Raw genomic sequence first — 17355 nt, forward strand, 5'->3', positions numbered from 1 at the left:
AATCTTAGGAGCTAACCTTTTAGGGAACTATTTAAGGTTCGAGATGTTGCAGTTGGGCGTTTCCAATCGCAAAGCAATTTATATAGATTCCTCAGAAACTTAGTTTAAATGTAATATGCAATAAAAATTAAATCAAGTATGCACGCAGTACTAGGCTACATCATCTTCCTGGAACTACCTTCAGTCTCTAGCAATATTTAATATGCTTAAAATATAAGCAAGATCATCAGAGGAATATTAACTACATATTTACATAAAACAAAAAGTTCAACATCCTATTCAAACATATAGCCTGCATCTGGCATTTCATCTCTGACTGCCATCTTGTGGCTTGTTTGGGTAAATGCAAAAATGACCCATGGGTTGTATAATCACGCCTCTTAGTGCTTTGCATCATTTCATGATGCTGTTGCTGCTGTTGTTTTGTGTTCATGAGCATCTGAGAGCAACTGTGCGTTAAACCTGTCCGTAATGCCCATTACTAACAAGTCATATAATCATATATCATCTACAGTATGTGACATGATGTTCTCCATAAATCTGGAATATAACATAACTGAGTTTAGGAAATCAACAACACTGATAACATTACTTTAATATAGTTTTGGCTAATGCATTCATATTGTATTACATTTTTTTTTTTTTGCAATATTTTGTTAAAAGGTTTATTTCAAATAAACAGCCTTAACAAATGAAGGTTATGCACACATTGTACCATCTTATAAAATGATAATGTTTTCTTTCTTTCTTTCTCTTTCTTTCTTTCTTTCTTTCTTTCTTTTTTTCTTTCTTTCTTTCTTTCTTTCTTTGGTCATGCCAATGCCAAAAAGATGTAAAAGATTAGTAAAGAAAAGTAAAAAAAATAAAATAAAATGTTGAATATATTCAGAAAGTATACTGAATGTTCTTGTTTGATGTTGGTGAAAAACATAGCCAAGGATCTATCAATTTCTTCACACAGAATATCTGTGGATTTCTCTGGAGTCCACTTCAGCTTATTCCAGGTGTTTTCAGCAGTTCGAATGAGTTTAGCTTAGTACACATGCATGACCATTACTTTGGAATGTAAGGCATTTTATATGGATCTGGAATGAAACTGTGAAGCATTTACTTACTATAAGATTGTCTGCTGGTATTTTAACTGAGGTTTATATTTTTTTGCTATACATTATTTACCGAGACTCATTAGTCTAATGCCTTATACCACTCAGATCAAGATTGTGTTCTGAATGACATGCAGCCTCCTAACACAAACCAACATGTATTGTTTTCCCCTCAGCTGTCCAGTTCCAAAACAAAAGCTACAAAACAGAGTAATGTTTTTTTTTCATATTTTTTCTTTACACTTCTCTGACAGATTGTTTGTGCACAGGTCTATAACAGTTCTTAGTTTTAGTGTTAGTTTAGTAATGTACGTAGTTTATGCTACGTTTGTAACTACTTGAAATTGTGAAAATAGTAAATAGCTTTTTTTTGTCTTGCCTTGTAGAGGAGATCTGGTCAATCCAATAGTTAAAAAGCAAATATTCTGTAGAGAAATGTTGACTGTTAACGTTTACTGACAATTTGTTCATTCACCATGTTTTAACACAAATGTAAATAAGTCTTGAAAAATTATAATTCTCTCTCTCTCTCTCTCTCTCTCTCTCTCTCTCACTCACTCACTCAGTGTATGTTTGTGAGATGAATGAAGTCCTTATGTGGTTGAGGATGGAGAAATCCAAAGCACAAAACACTGACAGTACTTGAAAGCTCCAGTTTGATAGGCACTTATAATGTTTTTATTTTTATCAGTGGTATATTTTAACATAAAAATACTATCAAAGTTAGATAAAATTGTAAAGATGATGTTAAAGCTGTTGTGTCTGATCTACTGAATATTCAGTATACCTTAAAGTCATGTCAATGCTAACCCAATGCAAAACTTCAGCAGTGTACAGCAGTGCTAATTCCCAGCCTATGTTTACCAAGTTGATAAAGCTATGAAAATCATGTAGCTCAAAGAAGGCTAATAATAAAGCAATAAAATATCTGAGCAAAAAATCAGTCTAAAGAAATTAGGAAGACATTATAAAAATATGTCCATGTAGATTTTTTGTTCTGACCTATTTGCTTACTGCAGCCAAAGTCCTGTAAAAAGTCTTGTTTGACTGAGTGAACTCCTCATTACAAGAACACTGTGCAAATTCAGCGTACACAGTATTCATATGCTTTAAAACGTGTCAATGCTTTTAATGTAATACTTCAGGAGGAACTGCTTCTTTGCTTTAAAATTACTTAAAATTTTTCAGTAAAGACTTTCTATGAAGAAGGTTCGCACATCATCCCCACATACATTCATTTCAAGACTTAGTATGAGAGCCTCACTTGAAAATCCCTTTAGAAACCTATTAAATGCACTGGAAGAACAGTCAAATCACTTTGCACATGATGGCATTACAGGTCCTCTCCCGGCTGGTATTGTGGTTCAGTGGCAGTAAAGTAATCCTCCAGAAAGCCCTGCAGGTACTCAAAGGTGTGGCGCTCGTCTGCGTCCTTCCTCCAACACTGCAACATTAAATCATGCAGAGAGGCCGGACAGCTTTGAGGACATGGCATACGATAACCACGCTCCACCTGCTCCAGGACCTCCCTGTTATTCATCCCTATGACACAAAGTTAAATTAACTATCAATTAAATATCCATTTTTTTGTATAGAGTATAACTTATTTTATAGGAGCATTTTGTAAAAATATAGAGCTCTCTATGACTCCACTTACAATTTTAATGAAAACACTAACATGCTTTGCAGGTACCCATGCTATTCATCCCACATTTATACATTTTAGAGCCAATGTAAGTATTGTGGAATTTCTTTTGTTTGTTTTTTTTTGTTAGAGAAATTCAGTTCATATATTCTATTATTTATATGCATAATACTTTAAATTTATTGTTGTCAGTATAAAAAAAGTCAAAATATTAACAAATGCAAACAAAATGCAAATTGGGGCTTCCAAACAAAATGAGGAAACAGCAAATAACTGAATCGAGCAGCATTTTGATCCATTTGAAATGCACCATTACAAATACACACACTGATTATACCTGGGTATGGCACTCTGCCTTTTGTAATGAGTTCAGTCAGTAGAATTCCAAATGACCAGACATCTGATTTGATGGTGAATTTGCCATAAAGAGCCGCCTCTGGAGCAGTCCACTTTATCGGAAATTTTGCTCCTGTAACTCGCACAGAATAATAGCATTAGTTACACACAACAAATGAAAAAAGAAAAATAGGACAATAAAATACAGAAGTGCAATAAAATACTACAGCAAAAAGGAACACAGATCTCATCTAAAGTCAAAGTAAATCAAAAGAGTGGAAGTTGAGTTTAGAATAAAGGAAAAAACAAGTGCCAAAAAACAATGCAGTGAGAAAAGTAGATTGTTGGGTGGTATATGTAGTGTAGAGAACCAAATGACCTTGTCTGGCGGTGTATTCATTGTCTTCGATGAGTCTGGCCAGGCCAAAGTCGGCTATCTTACAGACCAAGCTATCTCCTACCAGGATGTTGGCTGCTCTCAGGTCTCTGTGGATGTAGTTCATCCTTTCAATGTAAGCCATCCCAGCTGCAATCTGTTAGAAACATGTTTTAATGTTATCAGTGCAAAATACCTCGAAACCCTACAAAAAATATAGGCATTACATTACCAATATCGTTTTCAAGTATTTTCATCATGTATCACCATACACAAACAGTAATAGACATATCAGTGTTTTTTTGACTAATAGCTAATGATTTATTAACGAATTAGTGTATTTGCGAACACAAACATACATATTATTGCGCTCTATAATTTCATTATATAAATATAATACATTATGTAATATTTAAACAAACAAAAGTCCAATGCTTGTGTAGTACACACAGACGTGATTTGAGAATTATAGTCTGAGTTATTACTGCAGGCCTCGCACAAAATGTACGTAAAAGGATTAAGTTTCTACCTGTGCAGCCATGTCCACAAGCTGAGGCAGCTTCAGATTTCTGCCTTCTCCATCTTTAAGGAAATCTAAGAGGCTTCCTTAAACACAAATAAAAAGTATGAATGAGATTAGTCTCTGCTGTGCCCATTATTTTTGTGGTTGTGTGTGCAGGTTTACCTTGGCTCATAAACTCTGTGATAATGTAGATTGGTTCTTCTGACACCACAGCATATAGTTGCACCAGTTTATCATGGCGGAGTCTCTTCATGATCTGGGCTTCATCTAAGAAGGCCTCTGGAGACATTGTGCCTGGCTTCAGAGTCTTCACTGCCACTTTAGTAGTGCCATTCCACATCCCTAGAGACATTTAAAGGTAGTGTGAAACAGTGTGACAGAGACAAAAGGTTTATGGGTTAAGAGATGGAGTGAGGAAAAGGATGAGGGGTGAAAGATAACTATAATAGTGGCTATAGAAGGTTATATCAGAAAGTCAGTTTATATCTGATACCAGAATATTAGAATGGCTAAATAAAATGGACAAACAGATGCACTGGAACCAGCAGAAGCTATGCAACTTCAGACAAACAGCATGTAAAGCATAGGTAATTGGTTTTTTTTTCCCGCACAAATATCTGTCAATAACATGGTAAAGACAACTGTTGTGCATTTTAAGGATCAATAGCAAAAAAGCAATTCTGTGGATGTGTATGGCTTTCTCTACAATACTGGAGAAATAGTTTAGATTTGCATGACTTTGGAGCCTTTAGTTTGAGATTCAGAATTGTAAACGTATCAAGGTATTCCACTGGACCATAAGGACTGTTTTAATAAATGTCACTCCTACCTTACAAAACAAAATGAACATTGAGCTCAGCAGGTGAGGATCACATAAATAGACTGGTGCAACACAAAGACTGCTATAGGTTGCTAAGCAGCATCTTCTCTATAGCTTTATCTATAGCTTATCTATAGCTTTTCTTGCAAAACTGTAGATTTCATATTAAAAGAGCAGTGCAGATATGCTACAAAGACATTTCCTTGTTTAAAGCACATAATTTGTTTTTTTTTAATTGGCTCTATTCTTAAACTAACATGGATCAGCATAATAAGGCAAGGCATATGACACAGATACAGCCTCCACCAGACACAGGCAGCAGTGTTGAAGCTAGCAGGGACAGACTCTGGCTCCAGACACTGATGTTGGGGTAACTATCTCACCCATCCAGACGTCACCAAAGCAACCCTGACCCAACTTCCTCTTGAGCTGCAGGGTGTCTCGGGGTATCTCCCAGGCATCTTTCCCCAAACCAAGGGTCTGGGGTGTGGAATTTGGACATGGAGTGGTCAAGTAGTAACATAAACCATCATGATTACCTAAGAAAGTGTGTAAAAAAAAAAAAAAAAGGGAAAGGGAAAGAGGTGGAGATGGAGAAAGAGTGAAATGGTGTCGCATGCAATGACACAGGAATCAGAGGAGGACAATGGCAACTGCACAGCTTTTGGGTGATCCTCAGAACACAGCCCTTCAAGTGTGGAGGAAAGCATGAGAATACACCTCATTGTCTAGCTGTGGTGGTTGCCCTTATTCTTCCCCTTAAACCTGCTCTAGTTGGTGGGGTTCCTACCCATCCACACTTCACCAAATTGCCCGTTGCCCAGTTTCTTAATTAGCTGAAGTGACTCCCTTGGAATCTCCCAAACATCCTTAGTCTTCACTGACAGGTCAGCAAGTTTAGGCATACCCCGCCTACAGCTGCCCATCAAACGGCAGCAAAGCCCTGCTGCACGATCTGAGTCGAAGAACATACAGAAAGGGTGACATTTATATACACACACAAAAGACATTCAAAAGAGATACGCAGAAAAAAAGCAACAAGGGGAACGAAATGTGATCTGAAGAAGTTACATACAACACAAAGTATTTGCTGAAATGGGCTATAACAGACACACAGACAGTCACAGAGCAATGCTCACTGAAAGGAAGTAAACCTTAGCATAGATACATACAAACACAAATAGAGAACATATCTGTTGTATCATAGCAGACAGGAATAGAGCCTTGGTTTTGCTGTATCTTGAGTTTCACACTTGTATGGACATATACACTTTGCTAAATGAGTGTATTTTCATGTCTGCAAGCAAGATTTTAATATCTTACTAAGCTCAACCCTGAAAGCAAACATGTCAGAAACAGAGAAAGAGGAAACTAGAAACAAAGAGTATGTAGACAATTAGTTCAACTAGTTCTTTATCAAGCAGGACAAAGGAAGAAAACTGGGGAAAAAAGTGAAATGTGAGACTGACATAGGTCATCACTGTTTGCATACAGTTATATAAAGCGAATCAGTCTTTACACGTAAGTCACTAAATCTGGTGTTAACCCAAGTACCCCAAGTTAAATATACACTCATTGACTACTTTATTAGAAACACCCGTACATGTAATTGGGAGTGTGAGTTCTGTAGGTGGAAACAGAGATCAGAGGTGAATGACTAGTTTATGTTATTTATCCGATACATCAACAGAGTTTTCCACACACAAAACAGCCAAAAAGAGTTTTTTCACCCACAAAACAGCCACTCAATGGATGCCTTTTGTTTTTCCGCACCATTTTGTAATCTCTAGTGATGGGTGTGTGAAAACCCCTGTGTGAAAACCCCAGATGACCAGCAGTTTCCTAAATACTCAATCCAGCCTGTCTGTCACCAACAACCATGCAAAGGTGATGGTCACTGAGATTACATTTCTCTCTTTTCTAATGTTAGCTGACTTATAACTGCATCATTGTAGGCACTGCATTGCTGCCACATGATTGGCTGATTGGGTAATGACTTAAATAAACAGGCTTAGCTGCTTCTAATAAAGTGACTGGGTGTATATTGAGTTTATTTTTTCATAAACCTACAAACATTACCCTTCAGTTTACAGTTTATCATGTCATCAGAAGTTATTAGAAACTCCTATACATTATAGAAAGCAAGTAACATTCAGTAAATATATAAAAATGTGTAGTGACAACTGAGATCACTACTACAGAACACACACTATTGGCACCATGTGTTTCATTGTGTATGTGTGCAGGAAGAACTACTATGTTTCAGCTGACCTGAATAATGTTGCACCAGTTGCTGCACATTTTCAAACTGGCTTCGGGTTGTGATGTAATATCCACCATTATCAAGCTTCCTGATTTTATAATGCTTTACATGGTCACCCTTTGCTTCATCCCAGTCTCTGATAGACAGAGAGTATGCTCCTGAGGGACAGAGAAACAGTCAGAGAAAACAAAATAAAAGAAATATGTACCAATTGAAAGAGGCATTAAGAGCAGAAAGCGGGAAAAAAATAAAAGTGAGAGATGTCACCTACCTTTAGTCGTCTCACTCTCTCTTATTAAGAAGGTCCCTCTAGGGCTGTTCTGGCCCAGAAGTTGCCGTTCTGCATCCTTACGGCCCATCTTCCCAAAATACCACCTACAAAAATATATCCTCTTTTAAATATATATAACCACACACCTATACTATGTGTAAAATAAATAAATATATATATATATATTTATATATATATATATATATATATATATATATATATATATATATATATATATATATATGTATGTATGTATATATATATATATATATATATATATATATATATATATATATATATATATATATATATATATAAATAATATATATATATATATATATATATATATATATATATATATATATATATATATATATATATATATATATATATACATACATACATACACACACACACACACACACACACACACACACACACACAAACACACACACACACAGTAATCCCCTGCTTTACCGCACCCCTGGTTTATAGCGAATTGCATTTGCACATAACTAAACTGTTTCGTTGATTTTCCCAGTCTCTCGCAAATAGCATGATAGACCAAAAAACTTATTGGTAATTGTTTTTATGGAGTTTTATGTTTAAATAATGACATTTATTAATAAAAATATAATTATTAATTCTAATAACGGTGTCCGTTTATCGTGGTTTTTCATTTATCGCGGGCGGTTTCGGGAATGTAACCACCGCAATAAACGGGGGGTTACTGTATATATAGATACTTTTTTTTTTTTTTTTTTTTTTTTTTAAATAAATGAAACTAATGTCTCTCTAAATAATATCTGCTGACCCTGTCATGTTTTCTTTCTATTTCTGAGAGGAGCTAAGAAATATGCTGAATTGTAACAGATGCCCAGAGCCAGTGTATGTATAACTAATATGATATCTATGATATAAGATAAAATAGGCAATAAGTGCAGCTATAAGTTAGTGGAAAACTGAGAGTATATACAGTATGTTACTCACTCCTCCGCCTGTATGGAATCCACAGGGGCCACATAGTTACTAGGAATGAATCCAGACTTCCCTGTGTCCAAAGAGCGTGCTTCCCACCAATCACCTTCACTGTAAAAGAAAATGTTGTTACATGATTTCAACCTGTCTAACATTCAAAAGTCTATTTAGCCTCTACCCCTGATGGTTTAAAGGTTAAGGTTCAAGGATGAACTCCACCAAACTGGTCTGGAGCAAGGTTCTTAAGTCTATCTGCTCCAGGACTGCCATCTCTCGTCTCATGCGGACGCCAACTTCATGTGTCAAGTTTTTTTAAATGAAATGAAAGTCATTTTTCTCTGTATTGTTCTCCATATGTATATTTATATGTATAGTATCTCACATACGTGAGTACACCCCTCAAATTTCAGCAACCATTTTACTATTACTTCTCAACAGACGATACTATAGAAATGAAACTTGGATCTAATTTAGTAGTCAATGTGCAGCTTGTAAAACAGTATATATTTATTGTCCTCTAAAAATAACTCAAAATACAGTAATTATTGTCAAAATTGCCGGAAATAAAGTGACTACACCCTAAGTGATAACAGCTGTACGTCGTATAACCATGCAAAGCCACGTGTCCTATTCATCCTGTTCATGTTTTTGTCTGTTTGACAGGACCGTACAAATTTGTGTATCTTGTGTATTATTGCAGGTAAATTTGGTGCTTCGAGTACAATTCTCTCATACTGACCACTGGATGTTCAACATGGCACCTCATGGCAAAGAACTCTCTGAGGATTTGACAATTAGAATTGTTGCTGTCCACAAAGGTGGTCAAGGCTACATATAAGAAGACCCTGAACACCCTAGAACTGAGTTACAGTACAGTGTCCAGGGTAATACAAAGGTTTTCCAAGACGGAGTTCCACTTGAAACAGGCCTTGCAAGTGTTAATCAAAGAAGTTGAGTTCTCGTGCTGTGCGTCAGGTGCAAGAAACAGATGTATGAGTGCTGCAGCATTGCTTTAGAGGCTGCAGAAGCAGAAGGTTCACTTGTCAGCGCTCAGACCATACGCCGCACACTGCAACAAGTCAGTTTGCGTGGCCGTCGTCCCAGAAGGAAGCCTCTTCTATAGCTGGCTCACAAGAAAGCTTGCAAATAGTTTGCTTAAGATAACCTGTCCAAGAGCATGAATTACTGGAACCATGTCTTGTGGTCTGATGAGACCAAAATAAAGTTATTTGGCTCATATGGTGTCCAGCATATGTGGCGACACCCAGGTGCCTACAGTCAAGCATGATGGTGGTGGTAGCATCATGGTCTGGGGCTGCATTAGTGCTACTGGTACTGGGGAGCAGAGGTTCATTGATGGAAATATGGATTCCAAATGTACTGTGACATTCTGAAGCAGAACATGCTGCTTTCCCTTCAGAAAAGGCAGTTTTCCAATAAATTTACGACCCCAAACACACTGGAAAGATGACAACTGAAACTAGTTGCTGAAATGTAAGGGGTCTACTCACTTTTATAACAAATTATATACATAGTTCGAGTGCTTTCTCAAGTTTACTTACGTGTTATTAATAATGTGGAACTTTTCTCCCTTCTGAAAGCTTAGGTCATCCTCTGTCCTGGCATCATAATCATATAGCGCTATAAACATTGTCACTCCTCCTCCTGTAGTCAGGCACATAAATACACACATTTAGCAAATTTAGAATGTGCAGTAAGTCCACTTCTACTATGATAAAACACACACACACACACACACACACACACACACACACACACACACACACACACACACACACACACCTGTGATGGTTGCCCGTGGTTGGCTAGGGTTAGAGGGGAAACTGGATGCTGGAAAAGCGTTACAGCTAGAGATTGTGCTGGGGAAATCATTGAAGTTGGGGATCAGGTCAGCCCCTGAGCTCTGGACAGGGTCTGCAATGTAACGGATGCTGTCCCCACCTCCTGTGTCACATGTGTCACTACATGACACAGTGGCCATTTTGCCAGTCTTTTTCTGCTTACAGCAAGCACACCCCATAGTAATCTTGATTTTTCACAGAATATCGCTCATCACCCTGGAAACAGAGCTTCTGCCCAAGAGACAAGAAAGCAGACCTGTGGAAAAAATGACAGCAGATGCAACTCATTAAGGTGAAAGACACTACAGTTTATTATACTTAAGCCTTTATTAACTGGTGTACTTTCCTATGCTGTATCACACTGTTTTTTTGTAATAAGTCTTTATACATGAATATTTCTGTATTCCAGAAATGGGTGGCAGTAGTGTTAGCAATTTGGCAGTTAATCAGGATCTTACCAGATTCTCAAATCATCTGTTCATCCACACCATCTCCCTTCAGAAAGAAAGACATACAGTCAGAGAGAGAGAAAGTGAAAGATAATTACAAAGTCACTGACTTCCTCTTTTACCACCGGTAAAAGAAATAGGAAGTTGCTCTTTTCTACCACAACATTCCGCTTTCAGGACAGTAAACAGATCTATTTCTCAGCTTGGTTGAGCATCTCTATCTGACTGACCATCAGTAGAGGAACAGGATGTCAGTGTTGCCCGTGTTTCCTGTCCAACCCTCTAACGCCACCCCCTATTTCCTGTAGAGAGATAGAGTATGTGTTTCATAGATCTGAAAGAGAGGAGGCTGCTTCTAATTTTTAAGCACACCAAACTAAGATCAGACACACCATCACCACACATATCTCACCACACAGAAAAGTGTGAGAATCACACACACACACACACACACACACACACACACACACACACACACACACACACACACACACACACTACTTATTAACAGCATGACAATAAGCAGGGGAAGATCTGAAAGGTCTTGCAGTATAAAAAGAATGTTGTAGTTTTCTTCATGTTAAAATCCATAATATGTTGATCTGTGTCATGCATATCAAAGGATAACTAACATGACAGAATGCAGTGTACAAATAAGAATGTGTATTCTGTTTTTGTTTATACTACTAATGAGAAAGTTACAATCACAGAGACTTTTAGTTTTTCCTGAATTTGTCACTACAAAATCAACTGCAGATTTGAAGATCAACTTCATTTGAAGTTTGTCTTCCTGCTTAGTTTAGGAATTTAGGTAGTGTGCAAACTAATTTCTGAGTTCTGTTCTTAGTCTGAACTCTGATTCTATACCTCACCACACTTGCAGAAGAACAAGTCAGTCACTTGTAGCTTTCAATCAACTTTTGTGAAAGTCACTAAATAAATATTTAATTTCCAGTATTTGTGATTTCATACATTTTTTGTATACATTTTTGCAATACTTTTAGGGCGCACCCTAAACGTTTATTTAATAGACCTGTTTTTCTCACTCAAAACCAATACTAATGGACAAAAAAAATCTTAATGTAGTAGACATTAATTAAATATAAATATGATAGCATTGATAAACTTTGAATGGATTTAGGCAGAATGGAGTAATTTGCATAATGTTAAAAAGGCTTTAAGAGTTTTTATCCAATATTACAAACACAAGTAGAACTATAATTTTTGCATTAAGCATTTATTAGACAGCCTAACGCACGCATTATGTCATGCAAGATGATGGATTAAGAAATACCTAATTTTATAATGGAGCTCTTAAAAAATATAAAAGTTAAAGCAATTTGTCAAACTTCATGACAACAGTGCTTTGATGGTGAGCCACAAAAGCCACTTACAAATTATAAGAATATGATGAGCTCTCTATAGGACTGTGGAGAAAATAAGTGGGAAATGTTCTTTTGGAGAATTTATTAGATACAAGTTTACAGTTGAAATGAATCCCAACTAAAAACTAATTAACATCGAAAAATTATTATTGATTTAAGATCTTATTTTAGCGACATTTAACAATGTTCAACTATCGTAAACATACGTGATAGCGACCAAGTTGTGTTGTTAGTGATAAAAAATAAAATAAAAAGCAAAAACTGTTTTTCTCACTCACCACTTAAGAGCAGTGTTTAAAAATATATTAATAAATAATCCAAAAAAAAATTCAGAAAGACAACAAACACTGGTGAAAAGGTTTGCGGTGACTTTTACTTTACCTGCTGCCTTGATTGATATTAAGAATATTTAGTAGATATTTAGAATATTTTCTATTTGGGTAAATCAATTGATTAATCTTATAACTAATGTATTAATTTGTTAATCATTCTAACAATACGTTTATTATTTGATTGTACACATAAATAATTATTAATATGTAAAATACCTAATGAATCTTTGAGCTCGAACCGAGTGTATCTCTGCTGTAAAAATAAGAACACTGAGCGTACTGGCTTGTAAAAATTTCACATGCTACTGGCACATACATATATAAATTCAGTTACACCAAATCAATATGAAAAAACAACCATTTAATGCTTATAGTCAGGGTTTTTCATCTGATTGTCAAGAATATGTTCCTTTACTAACATCTATCTACATGGGAAAATCTCATATCGTTTAACTGGCCATATGTGATAACCTAAAACCACACCTAATATCTGTGTAATAGCGCAGTAAATTCTTAAGACAGTCTAAATCAGAAATATTGTAATAAATACATTCTTATTTTATTCACTTTATCAATACGGTCATACTTGTGTTGTAACATTGTTTCAAAGAGAATGGAGAAGTTTGTTTTTACAAAGGATTGTTAGATGTGTTTTTAATTTTTAATCTTTTTGTATTCCTTCGTGCATATAAAAGGTAGAGTTACACAGAACTGTACTCTTTTTTTTCTCAATAATCTTGTACATACCACCACATTCATTCTCTCTGCATTTTACATGGCAGGAGGCTGCCTGTGTAGTCTGAATTTTAGGGCAGTATTTGCATGAGATAATGACTGGCTGTTTTAAGAGGGCAGAACAAGAACAACTGCCTCCTATGGTTCCTTGTTTTAGCCAAATTTAAACGTAAATCTATGAAAGTTTGATTGCAGGGTATATATCCATAGATATGCAGATATAGCACTCAGTAAAGTGTTGAAGCATAAAATGGGAACAAATTTTAATCTGTTGTCTCCCGCTGGCAAGTCATTTTCTTATATCAAGAATCTTTTTAGGCATTATAACAGAACCACATAGCAGTAGTTAAAAGCAAATCTGTGTATATGATTTATATACTCATAACTGAATAAATTTTTTATTGCAGCTAATATTTAAGTCCCTAACAAGCAGAGGCTAATATTAGAAAGCTAAGTTGTTGCCCTAGCCCAAAGTCTTTTTCTTTAGTTTATTGTACGAATAGCAAAATGTGTGCCATAATGTACACGTAAGCTAAACATAAACCAGTTGCTTACTGTTATATTTGTATCGCAATATGCCTACATACTAGGAATACTTTGAGCATTGGTGATTTTGATCTAAAAACATGTATTTTTTATAGTATATAAAAATTATATTTATAATTTATAATAACGATTATATTTTTTATCATATTTTTTATATATATTGGTAAATTTATCATGTGATCTTACATTTCTAAGTTACATTTACAAAAATAGATTGGGATAACATCGTCAAATTGAGCAACGCAATTAACATGACAAGAAATTTCACTATATCATTACAGGTTAAAGGGGGTTTTGTTTGATAACATTCTAACCCTAATTATAATTCAGCTCAATTTAAAAAAGGGAAAAAGAAAAAGTGGTAACTGCCTATTCCCAAAATACTATTAGAAAAAACACGGCATACGGAATGGAAAAGGACGGCAGTGGCTTGGGGGTTGGCAGGTAATTCATTTATTTTCTCACAAAAAACTCACAAACAGCAACAAACTTCTCACGGTCACACCCTTTCCTGTCCAATCTTCAATAGATAACAATTCTCCCAGTGGATCTGGGACACATGCTCACACACCTCTTTCAAGTGTGTGAATCATTATGAGAACAGATGTTTACATCTTAGCCTACATTCTTGCATTTTTGGCACCCTGATTCCTCTCTCCAACTTCCTTACACCACTCCTAGCGCCCTTTCCTGCAACAAAATACCGGAAACGCAACAAATCTGGGAACAATAGCACATGTTTTGTATGACCATCAGTGTCAAATACATAAAACGCATATATAAAAATTGCATTTATGCTTGTTTGACAAAGCATAACTGCAACGAAAACTTTTTTCACCTTCACCTGCCTTGCTACATATTCTCATTTTTCGCTCACTCTTTGTTTTTCCTACTTATTTTTCCTGTTTGCCCTGTACCCCTTGACTCTCCCCTTCCATTTTCGCTCTCTCTCCCTCTGGGACAGGAAGTTCCCTCCCCCTAACAGGAAGAGTTGTGTGAGTGGAGCTGGAATGATAGGATACAGGGAAGTTAACAGTTATTCTACTTTTTTTTTTATACATGAACACACACACACACACACACACACACACACACACACACACACACACACACACACACACACACATGCCTGCAAAATTAATTGTGGACAATTTTAAACTACTGAATACATGTATACACAACCACAGAAGGCCAGAATTGAAGTTTCTATTAGTTATGCATTTTCGTATAAAGCATGAAGCATTTCCAATAATAAACACAACGCATCAGATATGTGTGAAAAGAAATAAGAAATGCTGCACAAGTGTGTATACTGTGCTACAGTGTTGCTTGAACATGAACTAACAAAACCACTGACGTATGGGTAAAAACATGGTGTTAGTCCAAGTGTCACAAAACGACTTCCTTTTTTCACATGAAACTGTTGAAGATGAATAAGTAAAAAACCAGTGTTCTTAAACATATATTATTAATTATAATATATAAATGAGATTTCTGTTGAAACCAGTTCCAATAGTGTTGACATATAACACAAAAAACACCCCTGTTTATTTAACCAAACTGCAAATTGTATTGAAGCTCACCGAATCAAACCTTGAAATGAAACACAAATTAAAAGACAATAGCAGATTCAAGTTTAAAAAAAAAAAAAAAAAGCAGTTTTGGACTTGGAAATTTGCAATAAAAACCCTGAATTGTCAGGCAAACCCCATGAAATCAGTTACAAATACAGGATCTGTGATGTTCAGGATCCATTTTGATTGTATTGCACAGGTCCGCTCAGGCTTACTTGTGTTTGGACATTTCGCTGTTTCAGGGAAAAGACATAGGGTCGGGCCCACTTCCTCCCATTGCGCCAGGAGGCTACAGGCAGGAAATGACCTCGTAAAAGAGCAGGAAATGATGAACCTGGCCTAATCTGGTTCCAGTGACATTCCATTCTGGTTTTCAACAAAGGCTAATAACTTCATCCACTTATTTATTCACTTTTTTTCTGTAAGGACATACAGTAGTTTTAGTTGAACTTGGGGTGTATCAACATAGACATAAAAAGTGCAGGTCATCTATAGTGAAGAAACAGATTAGATGAATGCATGAATGAATAGAGAGATGAATGAATGGGATGCATGAACAAATTGCTGTTAAAGACCGCATTTTGGCACACATTTCAGTGGAAGGTGCTGCTCGCTAAAGATCAATTTCGTTTTTTTTTAAATAACAACAGAAACAGGTTTTGGCCTGTATACGATAAATTGGGGGCCTTCTAATACAAATCGAAACTTGCGGGTAGAGGTCATCCACATCCGGAGTAAAAGCACGCAAGCATCACCAGGTGTCTGTCACTCGCGCACAGTCACATACAGCAACTCCATTAGAGTTACATTGCTAATGAGTTAAAGGTCAACTTTCAAGTAACGTTTAGCAGTGAACTTTGCGTTCGCCTACATGACTGACAACACAATAGGGAAGTGCTACTGCACAAAATCATCCGGCGCATCCAGCGGTTTAACCTTTTCCTGTGTGAGTGTTTTAAACGTGCCAAACTTCTAACTAACTAGCAAATGGCTACCAACACCCACAGCGTTTAAGAAGCAGTTTAAACCATGCAATGATGTATATTTCCAACACAGAGCCAATGGGGACTAAGTCCGCCTGTCTGCGCCTTATTCCACCAGGGTCAGGGGCGCGCGCGCACCCGCTGAATAAGCTCGATTTTCCCCCCTTATTCACTTTTTAACACACGATCGCAAAAAAAAATATATTATAATAACGTCGACACTCACCTGTACGAAGCTCCTGACCCCGACGTACATAAACGGCGATGAATGGCTATTCCGAGTGGGTATTTTTTTTTTTGTAACTCAGGAAAAGACGCCGGCTCTGACCACAAACGCGCTCGCGCTGTGTCCGGAAGGGCTGAAAGTCTGCGCGCTCCTGTCCAGCGCGTGCAGGGGGCGGACTTTTCTGATAAATCTCCACCCCTTAAAAACATGCAAATACAAACACACACACACACACACACAGTTCACTTAGCACACCACCTGTTCAAGCAACCATCGGCCCATCCCTCCATCCTCCCACGCATCCATCCACCCATCCATCCGAACACATGAAAATAGTTAATGAAAAGTTGTCCATTTTAAACTAGAGGCTTATCTATCTATCTATCTATCTATCTATCTATCTATCTATCTATCTATCTATCTATCTATCTATCTATCTATCTATCTATCTATCTATCTATCTATCTATCTATCTATCTATCTATCTATCTATCTATCTATCTATCTATCTATCTATCTATCTATCTATCTATCTATAAACTTTCTTCTTATATGACATATAACTTGACAGACCATATCAATTCTTCCATAAATTTTCACTTGGGGTTTTTCCCACTAAACTCAAAAAGTCTTTGCAAGTCAGCTATATCATCCTGCTCTTAACAGAATGGACTGTTTTCGCTGACAGTCTTTATTGTTAAGTACCCGAAGAACAGTTGCTCTTCTCTTTTTTTCCTTACTTCCTATTACTCTAATGCGTGGCCATAAGGTTCAGTAAATGTGCTCTTTTGACCACAATTTCTTGCCCTATTGTTCGATTTATTTCCCATACATCTGAATGCAGGTGCCACTTAGTCACTATTCCTGCTGGAACAACATTTGAGCAGTCGTGATAAGCAATTTTTTCCAGCACCAATGCCCTAATAATGAACCCTCTTTCAAAACTTC

The 17355-nt window shown here is 36.5% G+C and overlaps 1 protein-coding gene across 4 annotated transcripts; it reads right to left on the reverse strand.

Moving 5' to 3' along the window:
- Nucleotides 1-1758: 1758 nt before the first annotated feature.
- yrk (Yes-related kinase) lies at nucleotides 1759-16708 on the reverse strand. Of its 4 annotated transcripts, none has more exons than XM_083524063.1 (13): nucleotides 16408-16708; nucleotides 10636-10672; nucleotides 10119-10433; nucleotides 9878-9980; nucleotides 8328-8426; nucleotides 7338-7441; nucleotides 7075-7224; nucleotides 5594-5758; nucleotides 4146-4325; nucleotides 3990-4066; nucleotides 3464-3617; nucleotides 3086-3217; nucleotides 1759-2645 (listed from the first exon to the last, which is right to left on the reverse strand). In XM_083524063.1, the coding sequence occupies exons 3-13, from the start codon at nucleotides 10354-10356 to the stop codon at nucleotides 2437-2439; spliced, it is 1611 nt and encodes a 536-aa protein (XP_083380189.1). In that variant the 5' UTR covers nucleotides 10357-10433; nucleotides 10636-10672; nucleotides 16408-16708; the 3' UTR covers nucleotides 1759-2436. The 4 variants fall into 4 exon arrangements, with proteins under 4 accessions (XP_083380189.1, XP_083380190.1, XP_083380188.1 ...); XM_083524064.1 differs by lacking the exon at nucleotides 5594-5758 and adding an exon at nucleotides 5187-5342 and having other exon boundaries at nucleotides 16408-16696; XM_083524062.1 differs by lacking the exon at nucleotides 10636-10672 and having other exon boundaries at nucleotides 16408-16535.
- Nucleotides 16709-17355: the final 647 nt, after the last annotated feature.

Source organism: Silurus aristotelis (genome assembly GCF_946808225.1).
Source record: "Silurus aristotelis genome assembly, chromosome: 21".
In the NCBI taxonomy this organism is placed as follows: Eukaryota; Metazoa; Chordata; class Actinopteri; order Siluriformes; family Siluridae; genus Silurus; species Silurus aristotelis.